Raw genomic sequence first — 27,742 nt, 5'->3', positions numbered from 1 at the left:
ATTCATTCACCTTTCGACCAAACACATGTAATAAAAACATGAATTTTTTTAAGTTTATTATTACTATTTTTTTTTTGTAATTAGAAATTTCATGAATAGCATTGAAAATCTTATTAATTTTATACTTCAGATTTCGTGTTAAAAAAAAAAAAAACGCTGAAAGAAGGCTTAATAGATAAGATCTAAAGAATTAATTAATCAAAGACGAATCTATGTTCAAAACCTTGTAACATTTTTTTTTTTTTTTTACTAGCGATCCGTAAAAAGTGGTCCGACACGCTAACTCATCCCGCCAATATAAATTATGATATTCCATCGCTTGTTATTTATATGACTGGCTAATTACGTCCGTTAGACAGATAGATTATTTCCTTGATTGCATTTGATAAACAGGGCTCACAAATTGCAAATGTAAATTTATAAACGTCTCCACACCTGATCCCGAAACCGGAAATACTGTAACGTTAACGCTTAGAAGAAAAAAAAAAGATGGTGTTAAAAACACATAGCCTCTGGTAACGAGAGTTAATTGCGTACAAGGTCACATGTCTATTTCTTCGTTAGCCATATGGTGTTGGCTAAAAAGACTCAGACGTCTAATTTACTGAGTACTTTGTGCAATTTTATTTTTTTTTTTGTATAATTTGGCAGCCACCAATTCTATTTCCTTTTTAACTGCTTGGGGGGGGGGGGGATAGAGAGGGGTGACTTAGAAAAGAAATCAAAAAGACAGTGATGGATGGTTGAAATGTTACGAGTCGGTTTTAATCTGGCTATGTTTAGTGACTGGCAGTGTGTGTGTGTGTGTGCAGTTAATTCTTAGGCCTCCACGCTGAATTTTCATACCATTAAAATCCCCCCCCCTCCCCAAGCGTTCCAACTATTTGATAATGAAACATTCAAAATATTTTCAACTCCACAGTCTCGCGTATGCAATGGTACACGCTAAATAGGACACTGACTTTAGTTTTTTTTTTATGTATAGCTGCGTAAAAGCATTCTCTGTTCTCTACAATAGTTTTCTATTTTTGTACCTTGAAAAGACCCCCCTTACGGTAGACTTGCATTGTTTCATTAACAAGGGTATCATTCGAATAACGTCTTTAGTTCTCTCCTTTATAAACGGACAATTACAACAATTAGGATAATTGAGAATTTAAAAACAATAGGAAGACAAAGTAAATGAGTAGATAGCATCCCCATTTCCAAAAATAAATATTATTTGGGTACTTCGCAATGAACATTTTAAAACGTAATCCAGGAGGTTGAGAGTCAGCTTTATATGCTATTATCGGACTCGATTTCAGAAGCGCATTTGTTAGCTTACTTGGTGAAAATATGTGGTACGCAAAAGCAACCCATGTACAGTTTTTTTTACATAAAACGATGTTTTAATCACATATTTTTGATTTCTAATTTGCTAATTAATTATTATAAATATATATTTTCTTTAAAACATTAGTTTAAATTATATTCTCATTATTAGAAAATAAAATATAAATTATAATTAAGAAAATTGCTAATTTTAAAGTGAGATATATAAGTACACCTTATTTTTCTCATTATAACTCTTATATATTTATTTTTGGAGGATTGATATCAATTCTAGGGATAAAGATCCAGGGATTCATTTTAATCCAATACCTTTGGAGGGTAACGGATAGCACTGCTGTAGCTAATGAAGTTCTAACTGAGGCTTGGCTATTGCTGTTACCTTCCTGCCATGATCAGAGCTTTAATAGCTCAATAACACCTTATCCCTACACTGTCCTCTACAGATAACGGGGAAGATGAAAAGCATTCTTGCTTCGCCCCTTAAGCCAGTCCTTATAAGGATATCAATTCTAGGAATTAATTAAATGAATGTAGGGAAAAAGTCTTTTTCTAGGACTCTCGGGTTAACAAATGGCAATGTTGTAGCCAATGAAGTTTTAACTGAGGCTAGGCTATTGCCGTTACCCAGCCATGACTAGAGCTTTTTAGTTCAATAACACTCCATCCACACAGATTTTCTTCATTCAGATGACGGGATAAAGAGTCAAGGGCTCAGTCCATCGCCCAGTTCTTTTAAGAACTTAAATATCAATTCTAGATTGAGATACACAAGTATATATATATATATATATATATATATCAATCTGAAAACACAAAAGCGTTATGAGTTTCTTTCAGCTGTAGGTTTTTGGAGGATATGTTGAAATTGATTTAAAAAAATGCCGAGAAATAAGTCATAAGTATTAATAACATCAGTTCGCTTATCAACCAACTAGCTGCGGGTTCGAATCCCGCCATGGGCATGGATGTTTGTGATGTGATTGTCTTTAGGTGGGAGATGAACTTCATCTTCAGATGTGAGACCACCACCTCGCTAATTGTAGGCTTTGACGTGGCCAAATGCAGTTCGCTTCTTCCTGTGTTTGTTCTAGAAGTATCACACAAATGATAGCTTTAATTAGCAACTGTAGAGAAAAATTTCGTCTTGTTAGCCGTACATATTTGGCTAACGGCCTTGATATTTAGGTAGTTATATAATTGAACTTTATCGAAGTCCAGATAACATTTTAGCCTTTGGAAGATTGACAAAGAAAAATAAATAAATAATTCCTTATTCGGAAGGTGGTGACACTGTGCTAGATGTTACGGCATCCCAAGATGATCTTCTGTCTTTATCCATGCCATAGAAATGAAGGGGGTGGGATGCGCTTATTATTTTTTTTTTTATTCCAATGGTGTGGATAAAGACACTGTCTGGATGTATTACTGTAAGTTGGCAGTGCGTGGCGAACCTCTTCAGGCCCACAAAAATAAATAAACTGGAAGAATAATTAGTGTTGACATCTGTCAAGCATTTTGGAGACTATGCTGATAATACTTTGAGAATTTCTGTTTTATTTATATATTTTTAAAAATTATTAACACTCTATTATGACAAATAATTAAAAATATCTTTAACTATTTAAAAATTTTAAATTCTTTTACTGTATAATTTTAAACGAATTTGCTGGTTTAGGATTCTTAATCTTATATGTATTTGATATAATTTTCAGCTATATATTTGATTTATTTCTCGTAAACTTGATTTGTGATTAAATAAATAGACATCTTATGCAGTTAATCGAGTTTGTGCAGTAAACAAGTTACTTTTATAACCCAAGAATAAATCAAATAAATATCTTGAAAAATAAATGAAATATATTTCTATGTATGGCAGCTATCAATATATTATTATTATTATTATTATTATTATTATTATTATTATTATTATGTTATTATCATCATACAAGATATTAAATTCTCAACTCTCCATTGGTAGCAAGCCAGCAATAGAATTAATTAGTGTCTTTTAATTCTCCCAATGTATATCCTGTCTCAAATGGATCCTTGAGGTTCCTTTTGACATTTATGATGTGTTGCAAGACAGTATCAAAGAGTGCCAAATTCTCGTCTGTCAAATGAATCATGATAACAATAGACATAAAGAGCAAAAAACCGACTTGACACCCTACAAATCCACTTTATAGCACTTAATCTCCTATAACACAGTGACAGGGTCGAATTTCGGTAGAGACAACAGTGTATGTGCCCTCTGTCTCATTATTTGCACTTTAAAAACGTCGTTATCATCATACGATGGCTGAGAAAAGGATATTTTTAGTGCACCGAAGGGTAGTAACAAGCCCTGGCAGTGCTGAGTGGAATTTTAACACACGAATGCGAAACCCCGGACTACCTTCCAAGCGTCTGTAATTGTAACTTTTTCGTAACGTTAGAACGACAAAGAAGAGTCACGTGATCGGGAAACACACAGACACTTCCGTTTTGGCTCCGCAAACGAAAACGAAAATAAAAACAGAGAAAAATGAAGTGCTTTGAATTAAAAAAAAAAAAAAAAATGAAGGTCAGCACTTAACCTTCTATTCAATATGAACACACCGTATGGGAACGAGGTTATTTTAGCGGGATACGGGAACTGCCTATCGTTGCTACTTTGGGGTCTTTACCTGCCCCTACGTTTTTTTGTTTGTTCATGCTAATTGGTCATCCACAGCTCTCCCATGTACATAACTGTGCAAAGCCCTGACCTCAGCTCTCGTTTACATTGATGACCCCTACCACGTAAGGGTATACATCCTTCCCCCCCCCTTTCGCTGGGGAACTGCCATAATTCATCATTTTAGCACAAGGACCACCTGACGTTTGTTAGTGGGTGTGATTCTACATCCCAATTTACCCTGGTATAGCGTTTCAAATTGGATTAGATCATGCCTACGAGTACTCCACCCCATTCTCACACAATTCGCTAACCCTCGCACTACACAGAAGAATTTTGATTGTTTAACCCACTAAGGTATTGCCGATAGTCATTTTTCACGTTAGGCCTTCTTCATTTACTTTTACTGTTGGCTACTGACAGAAGGTCGACAGTATGAACTAATACCGTATTACACTGCAAGCTATAAACGGAGGGAATAATGTCTTGAAAACACTAGTGATCGTACAACTTAACCATAAAATGTCGTAGTAATCATCATAATTATTCAAAAATTATATGCAATGCATTTTTCACGTGATCAAGCTTTTGTATATCTGCAGGATACATCTAGCAGATCGTTCTTCCAATCTGCTAGTTTACTCATCTGTGTGGCAAAATCCTGTAGCTATAGAGTCTACAAATCATAGATTAATTTCTGCACGCGTTGTGCGTTCAGTCCTATAAAAATTAACGTGATCAGCGAAGAAGCTACGTTTATACAGGTAATCGAGCCCTGAAACTCCAAATACGACTCAAATGTTGGAATGCAAAATTACTCAAAAAAAAAAAAAAGAACGAAAGAAAGCACTGTGGAAATTTTTTTTCACAGCCACTTGTAGTCAAATTGATGATCATAAATAAATACACGATTAGAACTATAAAATAAAAAATCACTAATGAAATCCGATCATCTGTGATTGTAGATAATTATAATCTTTATGACCATCAAAGATTTTAATCCGATATTTCGCCTACAATAACTGAGCCATTTTCAAGGATAAGGATGATAAAGGCAAAACCCAGCAAATTAAAGAAAAACATAATTTCATGTGATTATCCAAATATTTTGATTACCCCTTATCGTATAAACCGATTTTTAGAATAACCCGCAACTTTTAAGGGGTAATCTTTTTACAGTATCAGTTTTTCCTCCATTCATCTGCGTACCTAGTGTTGCGTACAGTCTACTTTGTCAGTATTGCTTCATAATTATATAATTTTGGTGATATTCTGTAGAATTAGTTGTAGAATCATTAGATTGTCTATAATTAATAATAGAGTTTACAGTGACAATGTACGCCGTACATCATTGGCGCTGATAATGAGTGACCTTTACAATGGAAGATGGTTTAAGTATTATTTGAAAAATACTATTAATTTTCCTTGATAAAATATTGATAACCATTTTCATTGTCATTAATCTTAACAATGCGTCATAGTTGGATGTTTTTCATAACAATTCTATAATAACCTCGTTAACAAAATTGCTAACGAGGTTATTATAGAATTCTTCTTGTTAACAGTTTTCATTGACATTGTTAATACTGTTGAATATTTTTGAGTGTCGTTTTAGTGTCGTTGTTAGCAGTAAAAGGGAAAAAAAAAATTAAAAATAATATTTTTAATTATTGTAATTAACAATAATGATAATAACAATTATCATTATTAAATTATTGAGATATTTGAAGTTCTTGAGCTGAGTAGCATTAAATGTTATTGTCAACAATTTTTTTTTTTTTTTTTTTTACAAACTATCGTATGCTAAGGAAAAATATTTGGCAACACACTATACTAAGTCCTGTTAAAATACTAAAAGCAAATAAAAGCCTAATATTTATTAGCTATTTTAAACTAATAGCATAGTCTATAATGGTTTGTATTATAAACATCAGCTACTTTTTAGTTCTTCAGTCTGTTTTCTTGTGTCTCTATTTCAAGTAGCCGTTTAGACCTCCTGAATTCTCGAGCTAGAGAGAGATAGATAGTTATGCAACGTGAAACGATCTCGTTCTTCTCTACCTAGGAATAAAAAAAAAAAAAAATGGAAGAGAACAGGGGGGATGCAAAGAACGTCAAAAGTGCAGGAAGACAAAGAACAGTTGTTTGGGATGCTGGAGACCATATCACCCCAGTATATCAAGATACAGTCTGTCGTCATTCTAGCACAATTAAACCATTTAGTTTTTCGTTCCCCTGCGTCTCAGGCATGCTCCCTCGGTCTCCCGTTTCCCAGTGTACTCATGGTAGTGGAGACGGTAAGTGGCCCTGAAACTGAGCACTGCCGAAAAAATGTTAATGTTCAGAGAGAGAAGGCTTAGAGCCAGATGTGAACACATGTACGCAGGACGGTTGCGTGCGGCATTGACGACAAGGCTAGCGAACGCAATAGAAAAAAGTTATTAGCTAAAATCATCAACAAATTTTACATGGTCGCCCATATGGTAAGAAGGAAGATTTGGAAAACACAAAAAAGTCCGATAAAGAAAAACTACTAAATTCTATTCACATACTCTAAATTGATACGTATAAGTAAGGCTGAAAATTATAATACGAATACGATAAAACAAGACTAAAAGTTAGGATACAAAAAAAGATAAAATAAGGCTAAAAGTTAGGATACAAAAAAGATAAACTAAGGCTAAAAGTTAGGATACAAAAAGATAAACTAAGGCTAAAAGTTAGGATACAAAAAGATAAAATAAGGCTAAAAGTTAGGATACAAAAAAGATAAAATAAGGCTAAAAGTTAGGATACAAAAAAGATAAAATAAGGCTAAAAGTTAGGATACAAAAAGATAAAACAAGGCTAAAAGTTAGGATACAAAAAAGATAAAATAAGGCTAAAAGTTAGGATACAAAAAGATAAAATAAGGCTAAAAGTTAGGATACAAAAAGATAAAATAAGGCTAAAAGTTAGGATACAAAAAAAGATAAACTAAGGCTAAAAGTTAGGATACAAATAACGTAAACCAAGGATAATACTAGGATACAAATAAGATAAATTAAGGCTAAAATTAGGGTATAATTAAAAATAACAGAGAATTAGGATTCAAGTAGGTTAGGTTATCAATAGGATAAACATTATGATACTTTCAGAATAAAAGTAAGGCTAAATAATTAAAATACAAATGGATAAATAAAACTAAAATTGAGATAGAGATAAGCAAGGCAATTAATAAGCAATTATATTTACATTTATTGACTTTGAAAAAGCAGTTAAAAAGAAGCATTTTATTTAGCATATTAAAAGAAAGACAAATACCAAATAATATCCTAAAGGCTATCACAAGTATATATGAAAATAATCAAATACAAATAAGATTAAATCACGAGCTATCATATACGAGAGAGATAAACCAAGGGGTCCGACAGGGATGTCCCCTCTCAGCAACTGTTTTTAATATTTACTTAAATGAAATAATAATAAAATGGAGTAAAAATTTACATCAAGGAATTAAACTTTCACCTACAGTGAACTTAAACACTCTCCTCTTTGCTGACGACCAAATAATAATTACAAATTCTGAAGATAACTTACAGAAAGCTATTTTAGATCTAAATGAGATATCAAAAGATTATGGTATGATAATATGAACAGAAAAATCAAAAACCATGTCCTTTAAAGGACAAGATCCAGCAAGAACTAAAATAGTAATAGATAACAAGATCTTAGAACAGGTGAATTCATTTAACTACCTAGGCTGTACGATCACATATGAAAATGAAAAAGATATAAACGTAAAAATCGCAAAATATTTAAAAATAACAGGAGTAATTAACTCTATATTTAAACCAAACTTAGTTCAAAAACAAACCAGACTAAAAGTATACAATACATTAGCCCTACCGGTCTTAATGTATGGAAGCGAAATCTGGACAATAAAACAGAAAGATTAACAACAGCAGAAATGAAGTTTATGAGAAAAACTGCAAAGTATACCCTATTTGATCACAAAAGAAACGAAGATATTATGAAAGAATTAAACCAAGAACCAGTAATAGAAAAAATTAAAATATATAAACATAAATGGATGGAACACGTTCAAAGAATGAAAACAGAAAGATTACCAAAACAAGCCTTAAAGTACAAACCATGAGGGAAAAAGAAAAAAAAAAAAGGACGTCCTCTTAAGAGATTCAATGATGACTTATAAGGCCGGAACAGGCCTGAATCCTTGACAGGCATGATGATGATGATAAGGAAGACTAATTTTGTTTAACGTTTGCAACGTGTCTATGATATTTTCAAGGGACAATTTTAAGTGTTCACAGTTGAAATATTTAACTTTAAATATTTACCAACATGTTATATTATAGCATTTGATTGATTTACTTGTCACTAAATGATTGTTTAGTTGTATGAAATCTTCATGAAATTATCATTTTAATCACGTGAGATTTATTTAAAAATAATTAATAATTATTATTATTGATAATAATAATTACAAACACTAATGAACGAAAAATGCTTTCCAAGACGTTTCTCTTATAAATAAACAGGGTGATTTTAATCTTCGTATAACCAAGACCGCCTTGGCGACCTCTTGTATCGCACCTGCCGAGGATACTTCTAATGAAAGCCACTAATAAGTACTTACAAAGATGATCTCCTCCTCTTCCCCACCTCCGCGCTGTCCTTATACGAAGGTGCGCGCATCAGTGGCTTGGAGATTAATAAAGGCGGCCCTTGAGTAACACGCTGGTTCGCTCTAATATTTGAATTAAAACCATTTCTTTTTAAATTGTTTAAGTGGAATTAAGGACACGAAACTTAAGCCGTTTCTTTTTTTAAATGGAATATAAAATACACTGTCCAATCCGTTTTTAACGAGATATTCGACGCCAGAATTAGTCAATAGTACACGTGTCCGTTTTAGCAGATACGTGTGTAGAAAACAGGCCGCTAAAAGCATTGTTTTTTATATCCCAATCCAACCATGGATGAATATTTGTGTAACCCTTTTGAAGTAAGCCTAAATCACAACACAAAACTCTAGGCGTTTCGTGTGTCATCGCGTGTTCGGATCGTTTCCACTTTTACAAATGAAGGCTGCCGAAATCGATTATGTTTGGTGTTTAGAACGCGCGATTAGATTATTTAACCACCGATCACCGATCACCTACTAATACCAGTCATCTCTAAGTGATCGAGATAATCCGAAGATTCTCGGGAATCGAAAGTATGATTGAACCAGAGACACTGGACAGCAAAGTGCAACACTGGTACGATACGCTATGGCTAGCAACATTCTAAGTTTCATCCCTAGTGGAATTTTGAATTAGGAATTTTGACTCACGCAAAATGTACGATGGAGCCCTTTAGTTGGAAAGATCTGGGTTCGCATCCCTTCTATCACGTGAATGGATTCGAACTTTACTGCTACACAAACACTCAATCAGCTGCACTGTTCATGTACCTCTGGATATTTCAGAAAAGATTTTTTTCCCCGCATGATTAACATGTCAACGTATATTCTTATAGAAATTCTCCTTCAGCGCCTGTTTCTCCCCACCCCCTGAATTCGCGATCTTCGGGAAAATTTGGCTCATTTACCATCTTTCTATCTCTTTTCTCCTCACCATGCTATGCCCAGACCCACTATGAAGGCCATGTCTGCTATTCTACCAAGGTACGCGAACAGCGCAGCTGATTAGAGTGTTTGTGTAGCAGCAAAGAACTCCCCACCATGCTCGGGTGGACATCAATAAGACGAATTACCCAGATTTCCGTCATGTTGGGCGACATTTGTAGCAGATCCTTCACTTGCTGTCAGACTAGACCGCTTGTCTTTTGGCAGACATGTAAGTAGAGCGAAAACCCCTCTGCTATGGGGTTCTAAAGGTGGGCACTTGACTGACAAAAGAGGGAGACTACATCTCTGTGTAATGTAGTGGGCCATTACTTACTTCAGAGTGCCCTACACCCCTAAAGAAAGGTTGGAGGGGGGGGGAGGGAGACCCACTATTTCTACAATGCACTATTATGGACAAACGGACAGCTGTAAATGCGATCGTGGGCAGGCAGCTTGCGATGCCTCCGTGTGTTTACCTTACGGAGGGAGAGAGCGATACGGCCGTACTGGGTTGCTGGACTGCGGGAGGCTGCCTGCTGCCGCTTGTAGGCCAAATATTTGTGCTCCGCGTCGACAGGAAGGAAATTAGGTAGCTTCAGTGGGCTAGTACCGAACGCTCAATGCTGCCACCTTTCCGCAGCTCGTGGTATCCTATGACACAGAAAGGAATTTGTACGAAAGTGGAAACGCCGTGTGATGTGTGAAAACTGATTACTGCACTGATAAGTGAAAATATTCTTTAGTAGATGAACAGTCGAGATCGAACAGCAATTAATAACAAAAGTCCTTTTAGCTTTATAACTTCCTATGTAAATAATTTTTCTTCAGTGAATTTATTTCTTTAATTTTTCTGTTTTTATCCTACATAATTTCATGCAAATATTAATTATAATTATACCAGCATGTTATATTTTAGCATTTCATTGACTTACTTGTCACTAAATGAGTGTTTAGCTATATGACATCCTAGTGAAAATAGCATTTTAATCACGTGAGATCCATTTGGCAAAAATCAACATTTTTTAAACCGCGTGAGCTATGGCTCGTAACAAAAACTTTAATAAACAATGCAAGTATCCAGATCACAATACGAATATATTGTAATTAATTAAATGAACATTTTAACCAAGTTAAATTCAGCTCATGAAATGAACATTTTAACCACCAGAGAGATTCGGCTCATGAAATGAACATTTTAACCACCAGAGAAAGATTCGGCTCATCAAATGAAATGAACATTTTAACCACCAGAGAGATTCGGCTCGTCAAATGAAATGAACATTTTAACCACCAGAGAGATTCGGCTCATGAAATGAACATTTTAACCACCAGAGAGATTCGGCTCATCAAATGAAATGAACATTTTAACCACCAGAGAGATTCGGCTCATGAAATGAACATTTTAACCTCCAGAGAGATTCGGCTCATGAAATGAAATGAACATTTTAACCACCAGAGAGATTCGGCTCATGAAATGAACATTTTAACCACCAGAGAGATTCGGCTCATGAAATGAACATTTTAACCTCCAGAGAGATTCGGCTCATGAAATGAAATGAACATTTTAACCACCAGAGAGATTCGGCTCATGAAATGAACATTCTAACCACCAGAGAGAATCGGCTCATGAAATGAACATTTTAACCTCCAGAGAGATTCGGCTCATGAAATGAAATGAACATTTTAACCACCAGAGAGATTCGGCTCATGAAATGAACATTTTAACCACCAGAGAGATTCGGCTCATCAAATGAAATGAACATTTTAACCACCAGAGAGATTCGGCTCATGAAATGAACATTTTAACCACCAGAGAGATTCGGCTCATGAAATGAACATTTTAACCTCCAGAGAGATTCGGCTCATGAAATGAAATGAACATTTTAACCACCAGAGAGATTCGGCTCATGAAATGAACATTTTAACCACCAGAGAGATTCGGCTCATGAAATGAACATTTTAACCTCCAGAGAGATTCGGCTCATGAAATGAAATGAACATTTTAATCACCAGAGAGATTCGGCTCATGAAATGAACATTCTAACCACCAGAGAGATTCGGCTCATGAAATGAACATTTTAACTCGAGTTCCACTCATGAAAGGAACAGTCTTAATTCTCCAAAAGATATTAATGAATATTATTATTTTTGTCTGTATTTATTGATTATAAATATGTGGTGCTTATAAATAAATAAACAGTGCGATTTATTATCTTTATTAAGATCTGTACACAAAACTTAACTCACTTACAGCCTATTAAAATTTACTCAACAGACAGACATGTGAAAGATTGGAATGCCAACTATTTAGTGATCTATTTCATAACGATTTTATCTGTGGGATGATCACTCATCGTTTCACTATGATTTCATCGTTTTCACTTACTAGCAATCAGCAAGTGGAGGGTTCCGATGTGTAAACATACATACGATTCTCCCAACACGTTACTCAATGTACGCTATCGCTGGTACACAATGCTTCCCTCGTAAAATAAGCAGGAATAGCTCTTGCTTATCGCATTAGGTCTCATAGAAGATGAGTTTTTCATGAGTTGTTTAAACAAATGATGTGGACAAGATGCAGTCTCAGCAACTTGTGTGTTCTTGGAGATTTGGGTTTCTTCATTTCGTCATCGATTGTTTGTCTGAACGCAAATGGTAAGAAATTTAGAGAAACATTTCTTTATTTATTAAGAGTAAATAAAAGAAAACGAAAAGTTTTAAAACAGGTAAACCGTGAGTAGACATATCGGTACACAATAAATTTTTTTTTTAGGAAAGTTATTGACCTTTTTAGTTATCTTACACCAGCTACTTAGGTGGCGCTTTTTGGAATTGTCAGTTAGTGTTTAATTTTGAGCTTAATATGTACTGAAGATGCCTGTGACACACAGGCGAAAATTATACTAATAAATAATCTTTCTACGTGAGTTTTTTCCGTTATTTATTGTGTACAGAAAACGAAAAATACTACAGGAATATCATTTTTTGGAAGAAAAAGTAGATTTTGATATAAGTAACTGAATCCGAGAAAGCCAGTTTTAGGGTAGAATTTGCTACCGGAAATCTAGTCCCCCATAAAAAACTGACAATGCAGTCTCGAGGGTATATTCACTTAGTAGCATATACTCGGTTAGTTATCTCCGCCATGATTACAGCCAGCACCAATCTCTAATACTTCCTCTCCTATACAATTATTTGTTACAAACTAACAATCAGAGATACTTGGTTGCCGTTACTAAGCAACAAAAATTAAGGACAAATTCAAGATATCTCCTTCTCGTTTATTTTTACTTAAATAATAATTTATTGATAATTGATTCCATTTCGTCATTTTTTGTCCTACAGGTTATCTATATCCAGCTAGATTCCTGAGAAATTTCATTTGTATACCTTGAATTATTTTTGTTTATGGTCCATCTTTCGTTTTCGTAGATGCATTACACAGATCGTCATATGGATTGACTTCGATATATTTTTAATAGGAATAGCTTAAATATATTATTTCTGCCATTTATCCTAAGAAAATTTCATATTTTAATGTATGTTACAGCAAATCCCATTTATCTGAAGGTGGATAACAGTTTTGACAGTTCGAATTCCATCTATGATGCGAAGAAGAATCATTAGTAGGACTTTTCAATTGAAAGTGAGTTAGTCATTCTCATAACGTGGCGGAGGGGTTTTTCATCCCTTAAAACAGGTAAACCCACCTCCTGATCACACATATCTAAAGACATAAAATACTCATCCTTAGGGAATGTAGCAGAGGATTGGAAGTCAAATGCATTATTTGCTGAAACTCTTAATTAAAGGGAAACAACAGGCCTTAGACGGATGTTTGAATGCGTGTTTGATATAGCTGATTAAAATATGATGCGGTAACGAAGAAATATTTTAAACTTTGCTGATATTTTATTTGTTTTAGTTTGTAGTTTATTTCTTTAGTTCAAGCTACTCTGTTACAGATCGGATTTTTTTCCATTATCCAATAATTAATAAAATTAATTTAAAACCTCCATAAACTCTCATGGTATGAATTATAATGATGAATATGATAATTATGACTTTTTTCCAATACATTTCCAGTTATCAGAGATGTTATTAAACTGGAAAATACTACTAAAACACTTTAAGGTAGTAGGAACTATGGGTATTAAGAAAGACAATATTTCTTCATAGATGTATTTCGCGTATAAAAGAAAAGTTTAAAGAATGTATATCGTATTAAAAATTAGCGATACATTGACATCATTTAAATAAGTTAAAGTTTAAATTGTTTCCTAATTAAAAACTGGAAAAATATATCGACAGAAAAACGAATGCAATTTTGATATGTATCGTAAATATATAACACTGATTAGATACGCAACAATTAATTTTGTAGTAACTCCTGAGTTGCTCACGAGTTACTGCATTTGATTAAAGCCGAACATTGTTTCTTTAAACTAAATTTATTAATCTGAAAACAAATTTCTGGAAGTTTGTTGGTTGCACAGAGAATGATGTTAACCATGTCATTTGCTGCCTACGAACTGCCATTTTAAACTAGCGAAGCTTTTAAAATGAACATTTCAACTAACTGATCACTCGAAATGAACATTTCTACTAATTCATTGCTTGAGATGATCATTTCAACTAACTCATTGCTTGCAATGAACATTTTAACTAACTCATCACTTGAGATGCTCATTTCAACTAACTCATCGCTTGAAATAAACATTTCAACTAACTCATCTCGTGAAATGAACATTTCAACTAACTCATCGCTTGAGATGATCATTTCAACTAACTCATCGCTTGAAATGAACATTTCAACTAACTCATCTCGTGAAATGAACATTTCAACTAACTCATCGCTTGAGATGATCATTTCAACTAACTCATCGCTTGAAATGAACATTTCAACTAACTTATCGCTTGAGATGATCATTTCTACTAATTCATCGCTTGAGATGATCATTTCAGCTAACTCATCTCTTGAAATGAACATTTCAACTAACTCATCGCTTGAGATGATCATTTCAACTAACTCATCGCTTGAAATGAACATTTCAACTAACTCATCGCTTGAGATGATCATTTCAACTAACTCATCGCTTGAGATGATCATTTCAACTAACTCATCTCTTGAAATGAACATTTCAACTAACTCATCGCTTGAGATGAACATTTCAACTAACTCATCGCTTGAAATAAACACTTCTACTAACTCATCTCTTGAAATGAGCATTTCTACTAACTCATCGCTTGAAATGAACATTTCAACTAACTGATCACTCGAAATTAACAATTTAACCAAGTGATCATTTGAAATGAACGTTTTAATTATGTGGGCAAAACCCAATCTCTGGTCATGGATTAAATAAAAACATTACATTTTTTCTCGGATGAATCAGTAATTTATCCAAAATTAATATAAACATTTACATTTATTTTTTGGATGAGTAAAAAATAAAAATTAAAAATTTTTTCCCCTTTTTAATGTTAGTCTTACACTCATATCTTATTGTAATATCCTTATGTAGTCAAATCTTTAAGAACTTTTATCGGCAGATAATGAAGCTCATTTACTGAAACTGAGAAAGCTTTTGTAAATGAGCTTCTGCAAATTACTAATTTGAATGCCAATCATTCTGCATGCATGCAATACTCGCTCCATTCATTAAAGGACAGAGATTCGGTTCTTTAGTTGCTCGCCTAAAAACTCACGGGACACTATTGCTAACGGTTTATAAGCATAAGTGGCCGTTCTCTGTATGTTAGACCAGTTTCCAAGTAGCAGATGTTGGTGTAGATCCCACAGTTGATATGAACCACCCGTTTGACTAGGGAACTAAAGCTTCATTCAGAATCCTGTGACCAAAAACTGGCACATGCGCACAGACATACACAGGGATCTCTCTCTCTCGCTCACTCGCTCACTCGCTCTGTCTGTCTGTCTTTCCGTGAAAAGCAGCGGCACCCCCTGCTAGCAGAAGTAGTTTCAAAGTATTTTTAGTGGGAGCACAAAGGGCGCTAGGGTGTCGTTTCGCTTTTCTCCCTACTCCAGTCGAACGAGGGTCGTGTCACTCATCAAGGAGAATTTACAAGTTGAAGGGCCTGCTCCTACTTGACATTAGCCACATTGCTCTGATACCAGTTCCGTTGTTTTTACAGGTGCTAATCCGCTGTTTCTGTGCGGTATAGTGTTGCCTCTCTAAGCCTATCGGTTTTCGACAGTAATCATTACACCGATAGCTGAGCGCCTGGGCAGACGAGTCTGTTGACAGCCCATCTTATCAGAAACTTATGGCTGCCAAGGCTGCGAAGAGAACACGAAAAAAAGAGCGATTGCACGTGCTCCATTATAGAATAATGGTTACCAAGACAACTACTAAAATGCACATTCATTTCCATTTTATTAATGTCATCCTCTTTTTTTCATAGGAGTAAGAAAAGTCGTCCACGGAACAATCTAAACTTACAGAGTCGACCTTGATCACCGGAAAGATCAAATGACCAAACATTGAAGGCGTTTTCGCTTCGGACGCTGTTCATACAAGAACAATGAAGGCAAACTAACCTCCCTCATTACAATCGCATCGTTCAATTCTGGGGAAGGTTAAAGAGAGGGGGAGGGGGAGGGGGAAGTTATAGCCTGAATCTTCCTGTGGCCATAACTTTCTCTTTTAATTGGTTGATAAACAACACAGCTTGTTGAAGGTGGCGTAAGCAACTACTTCTCGAGTGACCTATGGACCGCCTGTCATCTTTCTCTTAGCGGCAAGAGTCGAGAACTACAAAACCAGTAAACAGAATACCGAAAAATGGGACACTGTTTGTTAATTTGATGTCAGCACATTAAATGCCCTACCAACGATTTAAACCGTCACTCAATTCGTGTCTTAATTGCCTGCGAGTGCCATCTGGCGACGAAGAAAAGTATGACGCTCGTGACTTTAAAAAGCGACTGTCTAGTAAGCCTAACAGATTGATTTTACACTAATTAGCAGTAAAATTAATTAATCATAAGTGTAAATAACAACAGAAGTTAATACAAGCAGACGCTACTGTGCGTTAGGAAGTTGAAGCGGTTGTTTTAGGAACTGTGCCAAGTCTGGAAAAAAACAAGTAGCTTACTTAGAGTGCTTCTCATGACTTACCTTCTTTGACACCGCGAAACTTGAAGGTTGGACGTTGAAATTGCAAATATGTAGTGGTAACTGAACCTGTTTATAGTTGAGAATTTTACAAAGTGTGGAAAGTGTTGGATGAGGCACTTAGGGTTGTAATTTAGATTAACATGACACACGAAATGACTTGAAAGGAGAAACAGCAGGAGAAGACCTCTTTTATCTTTGTGTGTGTGTGTGTGTGTGTATTTTCGTACATCAATAAATCGTTCTCTTTCTTCAGCCATCTTTATCTTTTTGTCTTTTACTTCCATCCACTGTTTATATTTTCGATTTTTATTAGTCTATCCGTTTCTCTTTTTGTCAATGTCCATTCTTTATATTTCTTCCAATCTTTCTATCTCTGTCTTGATCACCACGTTCTTCTCCCACCTACAGAGGTATCTCCAAGCGCTTCTTTTTGTTTCCCTCCCACCTCTTACAAAAGATGTACACCGTCACACTAATCTTAAATCCCTTGTCAACATCGTGACTATTGCCCATGCTCTGCTCTTTCCCCCCCCCCCTGTGGATCTCTTTCCCTAGAAACCTAAAGAACACCATAAGTGGGGGAAAGATGGGGGAGGCCACCGACTTATCTCAACAGTGAATTTCGTCCACCCGAATAGAAAAAGCTGTGGTGGTATAGAATAACACGCTAGTTATTGTTATTGGAAGGACGTAATTTGATCCTAGTGTGGTGCGCCCTTCCTCTCGTGGCGTCTGATGATTTCCCGACCTCCTACTGCCCTTCGTACACACACACACACACACACACACACACAGTAGAAATCTAATTTTCAAATGCTTCTTGTGTTAGCAAGAAGCAAACATACATTTGCGCCTCTTTCTTTTAATCAATTAAACCTTGAAAATCCATAAAAATAATAAGGATAAACAATCGAAATTAAAATATTCCAATTCCTCTTCTTATTTCACATTACGCCTAGCAATTAACCATCCAGGTATTCGATTATATGATTATAAAGAGAAACAAATACTTTGAACATCCACCAGAAGGAATTAATGTAAAACCCAATCGAATTTTATTGTTAGTAATATGCTTACCTTTTGGGATAATCCATGTCTTTTCAATCCTTTTTCTATTTTAGTATATCTGTTCTAGATCATTTCCTTCAAGATTTACACAAATACCAATCCGATCATATACGTACATATTTTAATCTCTTGGATATTTCTGTGCATATTGTTCTGGTCAACGCACAGAAATATGCGAGGTTGTGTGCGTTGTTTTGATTATTCTTGCGTAGACATACTGCTGTTCTTATCTATGAAGAAAGCATCTATCGAGATAAGTAGTCTGTAATTATTTTCATGTGTAGTTTTTGTTACATTATTAGAATTGTCTATTTTTACCCACTTGACGTAAAAAAATCTCCAAGTCGTTTAACGAGTGGCTCGAATCTGTTCTCTATTGAAAGCAAAATAACCTACCTGAAGTTCGTCTAAAATACTTCAATTACAACCATCAACGATGTATCCTTCACAATCGACAATAAAAATATAACATCCTTCACCACCATCAATAACGCATCCTTCACAATCAACGATACAAATACATTCTCCTTCACCACCATCAACAATGCATCCTTCACGATCGCCAACAATACAAATACATCTTCACAACAATCAATAATACGGTTAAACATTCATCACAACCATCAACAATGAATCCTTCACAATCAACAATACAAATACATAATCTTTCACCACCATCAACAATACAACCTTCACAATCACGAACAATACAAATACATCCTTCACAATCATTAACTTTCTTCACCAGCAAGAATGACCCAACATCCTTTACAATCATCAACAATACATCTTTCACAATCACCAACAATACAATTATAACATTCATCACAAGAATAAAATTACATCATTCATCACAATCATCAACAATACATCCTTCACAACCATCATCATCCTTCGCCATCAAACAACCTTTACAATCATCAACAATACATCTTTCACAATATCAACAGTACCGAACCTTTCACAATCATCATTCATATAAATGACCTTTCCAGAATCATCTTCGTCGTGACCATAGACATAGCTTATGATGATATAGCGGCGTGAGGCCCATACGGGCAACGACATCATCTTATGAAACCAATTTAAAGTTCAATTGCGTGTGTTCTCCTGGCGGTTTTTTCTGATTGGGAACGAGAAACCGGAGTTTCCTGGATGAAAATCTTTCCGCTTTTGCATGAAACAGGCTAACTGACCTTCGACTGAAAAACCCTCATAAGAGTTTTATGCATCCTACGGGATTCGAACCTGGATCTGTCCAAGCATAAAACACATAGCGATTAAACATTACAATCATTTTTATACAACCAAGTTCTGGAAAATATTGGAAATTCCTTTGAACCCAATTTATAACTCTGAAACCTCTTTGGGGACATTCAGCTAAGTTTGCATAAGCAGGCAAACCTGTTACGACACCTCGTCCTCACCTGCATACAAACAAATATCGTCCAACTTCCACTAAGAGTTATATTATCAAAATAATAATAAAATAATAAAAAAAAAAACAGGACCAGATGTACAGCTTATAGCAGTCTCATGGCTAACTCCATGAAGCTTTATTAATTCCATCCACGATTATCCGTTGCCTCCAATCTGCACAGTTTTTAGATGCCGTATATTCATACGCACGTGCATCTCGTTTACCCTGCTAACAAAGGAAGTATTAATTATTCCTAGCATACTGCCTTCATGACTAGTAAGTACACACACATAGCCATTACAAAAAAGGGGCGTTGGATCCAGATAGACCCGAGAAATTACAAAATATACAACTTCTGACACCCATTAGAATTAAAGACCCGTCAGCTACTTAATCCGAACAAAACTTCGAGTGGAACTTTGATAGAAATCGTCAGAGCAGATGATCCGTTCGAATATCGCTCTAGGAAACAGACAAACCAACCAGAAGATCACGCGCTGACCATACCTCGTATATTGGGCTGTTGGTCCATCATTAGTTAGCACTTTGTTTATCTTTCTTTCCATCTGTCTATGCGTGTTTCTTTCTTTTTTTTTATTATCCATCTCTCAATGTAAATGTCTGTAATTCAAATTTCTCTCTTTCACTCTTTCCACACATCTATCTATTTCTATCTATCCGCGTATACGTCTCTATCACTGACGTACTGGTAAGCTATCTTCAACTGTCCTCTCACATTTCGAATTTTTTTTTTTTTTTTCGTAGACTCTAAAAACCTCTCTCTCTGGAGTTTCTTTCTAGTACAAGGGAAAAGAGGGCACTCCTGTAGAACGAGAAAAGAGGGGCGATGACAGTTTACAGCTGAACACTTGGGTTGCTCATCCTTAATGTAAACATGTGATGATCTGCTGTCGAGGTTACTCGCAGAGAACTAAAAAGATCTTTCATAGCCTGCCTGAGCAAAAACATCTGCTTTCTGTACCCAGAGGTCAAACAAACGGAAGTGATTCGCGATGAACCGGAAGTTATCAACAGTGAACAATAACCGTGAAACAATTAGAACCCTCTCTTATCGTAATTTAATGTATAATATTCATGTCACCTTTTAGTCGTTATTTGGATGTTCTTATAGTCACAAGAACTAAACCGTGTGACGTAGAGCAACTTCAGTCATGGCCTCAGTCGAAAAATGTATAATTTATTACCTTCAATTCATTCATGTAAGCAATAACTGAACATTGATTTGTGTCACGAGTTTTATCAGCCTAAATTTCTCTGTAAGGCAGCGATATACTACTGAATGAATACTTTCCTAAATTACATTTCATACAGTCTTGAAATATACAATTAGTACTCGCCTAAAGTATATTTCACGCTATCCTGTAATCTACGACAATTAATAGTGATCAAAATACATCTTTAGTCTAGCTATATTATTTAATATTTGGGACTATTTAGGCTAAAAGTACTATTTCGGATTGTACCTGCCTAATCACACTTAAGATCAATAATATACTTAGGTAAAACTGGTTTAAATCACACATTTAACCCGTTACATGAAATCACACTTCTGATTGCAACATACTGTGCTAATATTGGCCTAAATTATAATTTTTAAATCAGTAATTTAAGTGATGTATTATCGCCAATCAAATGCCAACAATACACTTCACATAAGACTAACATTATTCAGTATTAAATATATCCAAAAACATCAAAAAAAAAAAATTTCTAAGTATATACACAGTAACTTCCTTTCCCCATCAACTCATAACAACCCCTATTATCTACTCTTGTCCACCCACTTGATTAATTGAAGTGCATACTTACATGTCTTGTTAAACGGACTTGGGTGATTACGTCATAATTTCTATAGTCGGTGGGATTGTTCCCTGGAGGTGGTACTCAGCTTAAAAGGGGGGAGGGGTACTGATACCCTCTCGTGTTTTCCGCAGTTGCTAATTTCCACTGCCTATGGGGTTCCACTGATAGGTTCTAGTCGCCGTTGCTGCCACTGTGGGAAGTAAATGCACGTGTTTTTAAACGGAAGAAGGATGTAGGAATAGGAGGAAGAGGAGGAGGAGGAGGAGGAGGGAAAAGTGGAGGACATCGTTGTGATTCTCTGAGGCGGTACACAGACTTTCGCTTTTGCGCACTCTCATCGAAATCCATCCTCCCCGAGCTAGAAGTTCGCACATTTGTTGACGCACTCGACGAGGTTGCTTGTTGTCAATTTGGTAGCTGTTTGTAAAAGAGAGGGGGGAGGTTGTCCTCTGTCCAGACCCAAGGGGGAGTCGGGGGGGTAGGTATAACGCTACCGAACCCGCTTCATCTTTTTTGAATTAGCCGTCAAGTATGATTCAATTTCTTGTTGGCCACCTTCTCGGCCGGCTTTAGTTCAGGTGAAACCTGGGGCCAAGCAGTCGCGCGTGTTGGGAGAAGGAGGCGTGGCCAACGAACGTGACTGACAGCTTCACTATGGTAACGTTATTCGCTAGGAGCAACGTTGTTGATTTTAGCAGAGTGCCTGACAGCGCGAGCCAATCAGGTACGCCACAAACGCCATTTGTAGCGCCTTGAAAAAGATAACATCAAATGAATTGAAGCACTCACAGTTCTGTAGGTTGAGAGCAGGGTCGGCCCGCCAAGAGCGGAACGCTAACCAACGCGGGAGTTCAGTAAGGAAGTAGAAGACAAGCTAAGCGGCCGACTTAGTTACCAGTCGTCGTTTTCCCCCGCGCGAATCATTCATTTTCCTCCCCGTCCGGGTATTTATTTTTTTTTTTCTATTTGGTTTTGTTTTGTGTGTCGGCAGTAAGTACGGGACTCCTCAAGCTGGCCTCCCCTTTCCTCTTGCGTCCAGTTTGCACACTGGAGCGAGAGTGGTGCATCTCGGACCGCCTCGGTAGTCTGTCTCACCTGTCGCGAGATAGCGACAAGACTGATCTGATGATCATCGGGCATATGAATGACAGTTCCAGCACATCCCAACTACCTCCGGTCAACAGCATCGTCCCACCTGCCAGTTGTCCAAGCGTCAGCCCAACATCTCCGAGTCCAATGTTGCCCTCTTTCGGCTTCACCCAAGAACAAGTGGCGTGTGTTTGCGAGGTACTACAACAGTCCGGAAATATCGAACGATTGGGACGATTTTTGTGGTCGCTCCCGGCCTGTGAACATCTTCAGAAAAACGAGAGCGTACTCAAGGCCAAGGCCTTGGTGGCTTTCCATCGAGGCAACTTCAAGGAACTGTATCGCATTCTCGAGAGTCACAACTTCTCTCCCGCTTCTCACCCGAAATTGCAGGCCCTCTGGTTGAAGGCTCATTACATCGAGGCCGAACGCCTTCGTGGGCGACCGCTCGGAGCCGTCGGCAAGTACCGCATACGGAGAAAGTTCCCGCTGCCGCGTACCATTTGGGATGGCGAGGAAACGAGCTACTGCTTCAAGGAGAAGTCTAGGAACATCTTACGCGAATGGTATGCTCACAACCCGTACCCATCCCCTCGGGAAAAAAGAGAACTGGCCGAAGCTACGGGACTCACCACAACCCAAGTCAGCAACTGGTTTAAAAACAGAAGGCAGAGGGATCGGGCCGCTGAAGCTAAGGACAGGTGAGTCCAGAAATCCAATGTAAGTTGTTTTCTTTAACACGGATCGGTTTTTAGGCTTAAGACTAATGCGTCGTTATTGTTAGGGCTACTCAGTGTGACTGTGGACATCGTTAGGCTTAGCGAAAACTAATCAGATTTATACACACACATAAATACTGTTGTAATATCCATTCGTATAACTTTCAATCAATGACACATAAACATCAGGTTTTAGTGTAATTTTTTGCATGCTAATTTTCTTTATCCATTCTACGTCGTCAGGAATAAGACGCTACACGAAGTGTTGGCAATTGTCTGTTCTCTGTCCAAAGTAGATCGGTGGTGACAATCTCATTGTCATGATTACTCCAACCACTTCTAATATCTTCTCGGTATCATTAAAGACATAAGGGACTCTCCGACCTTTGTCGATGACCTGCCGTCGATCTTTCTTGACTTTTGGGAATGGTACGGGCTCTCCCCCTGTGTCATCAACCCGCCGCTTCGGAAACAGATATCCCAATACTATTTGGAAACAACAATCCACAAACAAAAGATAAACGGCTAGTACTGGTTCTATTGTAGCAAAGTTGAATTTATCGTATATATGTACTTAGAGTAATATATGACATAACCCTGGTATTTTAATAAACATCTGCAATTACATGTGAATTTATATTACACATATACAAGTAAGTTTTTCCGTTAATGTTAGATTTTCTCTCTGTCTCTCTCTCTCTCTCTCTCTCTCATATATATATTATATATAACTCAAAAAAGAAAAGTTTAAATTCAACTGTCATTATAATCCTGATAGATGGCGCTTTAATTGAAGACTGTTTACTTTTCCTATGAATGAATTGTAATTTACAAATTTTGACAAATTAACGCGCATTTCATAATTTGTAAATAGCGTGTAACTCAAGTGGAAATAATTGCTAATTCATTCTGTTTCTCATCCAAAACAAAATAACATGTTGTCAGTAAGAAAATCCACTTTTGTTAGTAATTGCTCTGTACTTTTAGCATTTTGAACTCCAAGTTTGAAGCTATCTTTATGGTCTGCCACTCAATAAACAGATTTTCTACATCATAAGCTTTATCTTTGTCTTAAAGTTCGTTGCTATTTGGCAACTCGTAGAAATTTACAAGTAGGTTTTTCCCTCAAAAAATATTAAGGACGTCTAAAGAAGAAATGTGGTTTTTATTTCTTTATTTTATTTTTTTATTCTAAAGGTTAGAAGCGAAATTTTTTTAAGCTGCAAAACGTAGTCGTCACATTAATCTTAAACCTGGCTCTCTAATTAACTTACTTAATTAATGCTAAATGAGGGAAAGCGTTGTCTGAAATGGGCCCCATTAAAAATCCAATTAAGATTTACTTTTTGTTGTTTTTTTTTGTGTCAGAAGAAATTTATTACGATACTACAGAATGCTGTTTATAATTTTTTTATTTGTTTTATTCTCCTACATTACAAATAAAGCATAAAAAATATTCTACAACTTGTTTAGACATCTTTGCACCAATTTTAGCCAGTAACAATTTTTCTGTAAGTTTTTAACGTACTCCGATTTCATCTTAACGGTACCAAGTGCAGGCAAGACACTTCATCCTTGCTTTCTATAATCATCTACTCATCCTCCCCCACTCAACTTTCTTTTCCAAACAGTATCCTTGAAGATTTCCGGTCTATCTTTATTTAATCCTACAGAAACTACTTCTACCAATGTTTCTTGTAAAGTTTCCAGAGTTGTATGGCAATTAAAAGTATTCTTAGCAACCACCCCAAGTGCATACGTGTGTGTGTGTGTGTGTGTGTGTGTGTGTGTGTGTGTGTGTGTGTGTGTGTGTGTGTGTGTGTGTGTGTGTGTGTGTGTGTGTGTGTGTGTGAGAGAGAGAGAGAGAGAGAGAGAGAGAGAGAGAGAGAGAGAGAGAGAGACTGTCGCCACTTAAGTTTCCGGTAAAACGTCTTTTAAGAACACACACACACACACAAACTGTAACCCGGGCCAACAAAATGCTAACGGATGAGGTAATTATTTCTTCTATAAAACTTGCACTAAACACTTCTGTAACATCGCTAATAGGTTGGAGAAATATGTGCAATGTATTCCGGACCGATTACTGTGTTCTTATTCTTGGATTCTCGTAATCGCCATAAATTTACCACAATATGGTGTGTGAGTGTGTGTGTACAACTCGTATTAGACACATCTGCATCATCAGTAATACAGTAGAGCAATACGTGGAGTGTATTCAGAACCATGTTCTTATTCTGGGATTCGCAATATCATCCCTGAATTTACCACAGTGTGTGTGTGTACATTCACACGCGTGTATGACAAAGAGCAATATCGGTAATCGTAAATGTTTGTCGAAATGCTAGCAGTTTTTAGATTTATAATGCACTTCCTATTGTTTAGATCATTGGCTTTGTAATCGAGTGCTGTTATTTCTAATAGTTAAAATTGTTTTAGTTTTAGGGTCAGATTCTGCGAATTATCAATTGTTAAAATTGTTTTAGTTTTAGGGTCAGATTCTGCGAATTTTCAATTGTTAAAATTGTCTTAATTTTAGGGTCAGGATTCTATGAATTTCCAGTCGTTAGGATTCTTTTAATTTTAGGGTTAGGATTCTGTAAGTCTCCAACCGATAGAAATCTAGTTTTAATGTCAGGATTCTATTAGTTGGCAATTGTTAGAATTCTAATTTTAGTGTGCCGATGAGCTTCCAGTTAGAATTTTAGTTTCAGGACGAGGATTCTGAGTTCTCAAATTTTCAGATGTATTTTTCTAATTTTGAAAATGAAGTTTGTTAGTATTTTCTATTTATTAAATTCTATGAGTTTTACCCAGTAAGTTTCTAAGATTCCATCTTTCCTAAATCGCTTCCCCCCCCTCTCGGGAAAATGTAATCTTAGTTTTCTGTAATTCTTTGGACTGCAATTAATTAAAAGATCAGAGCGATTCCGTAATTTTAAAACGGGTTTGAATTTCTCTAAACTTTTCTAACCATCCTTTTTTTTTATCCTCAGAGAGAGAGAGAGAGAGAGAGAGAAAGAAAGAGTTGTAGAGACTCACTTTGTAAGAATGGATTATCACATGCTCATTTTGTTCTTTGTCAATCATCCCGTATTAAAAACGAATTAATCAAAATTTCTTTCAAATTCGAAAGGTGTTGAAATTTCCTAACAAAAGCTTTTGGTTACCGGAAATGACGTCATCACACAAAAATAAAGATCGCAATCTTCAAGGAATCTCCTTTCTATGATGTTTTATTTATGAACGTGAAAGGAATTATTATCAGTATAACAAAAGAAGGAGGAAAAAAGTCATTAGAGAATCATCTCCTCCCCGTATTCACCCCCTAGGTTCACCCCCCCCCACACCCAAACACACTCTTCTTGTCGCAGTAAACACGCTTAACACTCGACGCATACAAAACTGTCTTCGCCAAACGACAGGATGTAAATTTGCCAGAACAAATGCAAGAACAGATGCGCCACCTACAGCCACGACATTTAAAGTCATCACTTGGTTTTTTTTTTTTAAAAAAAAGAGAATGAAAAATGCTCTTTCCGTCAACAGATAGCATTTTTGTTTTCTGTCGAGAACTTAATGGGAATGGAATGTTGTGCTACTGAGGTACGTTGCGTAACTAGCGAATGCCTTTCTGTATATTTACTCAGTTGTAAGTCGTTTGAATAAAATGTAATAAAACGCTTAATTCGTTTTTATAAGAAATAATAGCTTGGAACTCGAAAAAGTTCGTTTTACATCGTACAAGATGTAACTAGGAAACATTCGAACAATTTTAGTTCTTTTATAAATTTATTTTCAAATTCAAATTTCTAACTTTCTTTTTTAAAATTTTATTTTTTGATTTAATTTATTTCCGTAAAATGTCTAATTTGTAACTTGTATCGGTGGAATATACCCTTCAACTAAACACTCAATTCCACTAAAAACATTGCCATTAATGAACCAAAAATTTGGCCAATGTTTATCAATAACTTTTGTAAATATTAATAGAGATATAAATGCGTGAATCGAATACCTGGATACTATATATTTAAATAACTCTGCAAGATAAACATGTCAATTTCAAAGCAAGACACGTGATGTCAATTTCAAATTGACGTCATGCGTCAATTTGAAATTGACATGTGTTATCTTGTGTCAAATGGAAACTTGTGACAAAATAATTGATTAAAATTACTAAAAGATAAACAGCAATCTACAAAAAAAAAATTATCGAAACTTACAATTTGAAATGTATTGAAATGAAATGTGAATTTGAAATGTGACAAAATAACTAATTAAAATTATTAAAAGATAAACAGCAATCTACAAAAAAAAAAATATCGAAACTTACAATTTGAAATGTATTAATATATATGATATACATTAATAGCTGACATGTTTGGAATGTAATGATTTCAAAGATCAATGGTAAATGATTGTATTGGGATTATTAAATAATATAATAAATAAAAAACAATAAATACTATATGCATCATATAAGTGAGAGTTTAGTAAAGTGAAAAGATCTTTTTTTTCCCCCATTTTTTTTCTGTATATACTTCGATGGGTGTTGTTCTGTATGACAGCTTGGCAAATGCGAACACATTGACCAAGAGATCAATAGATGATGATAAATACAGATGACGTGCGTTTAGTTTCGTAAGGGTCAGTTTTCTTTGAGCAAATCTCCAGTGTTTCTTTTCTGTTGTCCACTGTGAGTGTTCTGAAATACAAGAAGGACCATGAACGAAACTTTAGAAATACAAGATCTATGTTTCAGAATTTTTTTTTATTCCTTCGAGATCTACTTTTAAAGTATTTTAAACAATAAACTGTATCTACAAACAGTTAAGAAAAATTTTAAACGAACGACTAAGATAAAAAAAA

General features: G+C 35.7%; 1 protein-coding gene across 1 annotated transcript in view; it reads left to right on the top strand.

Annotated features, from left to right (window-relative positions):
* The first annotated feature begins 21,316 nt into the window (after positions 1-21,316).
* The window catches only part of LOC150102220 (homeobox protein six1-like), a 31,922-nt gene continuing 25,496 nt past the window's right edge, over positions 21,317-27,742 (top strand). The window contains exon 1 of the mRNA XM_090399689.1: positions 21,317-22,852. Coding sequence (XP_090255815.1) covers positions 22,188-22,852 — 665 coding nt within the window. The 5' untranslated portion in view covers positions 21,317-22,187. The remainder of the gene's footprint in view (positions 22,853-27,742) is intronic.

Source organism: Typopeltis vanoorti, chromosome 10 (assembly GCF_054136105.1).
Source record: "Typopeltis vanoorti isolate ZY-2024b chromosome 10, IOZ_Tvanoo_1.0, whole genome shotgun sequence".
NCBI classification, from domain to species: domain Eukaryota; kingdom Metazoa; phylum Arthropoda; class Arachnida; order Uropygi; family Thelyphonidae; genus Typopeltis; species Typopeltis vanoorti.
The sequence above is the reverse complement of the archived record's forward strand: the minus strand, read 5'-3'. Positions and strand labels throughout refer to the sequence as shown.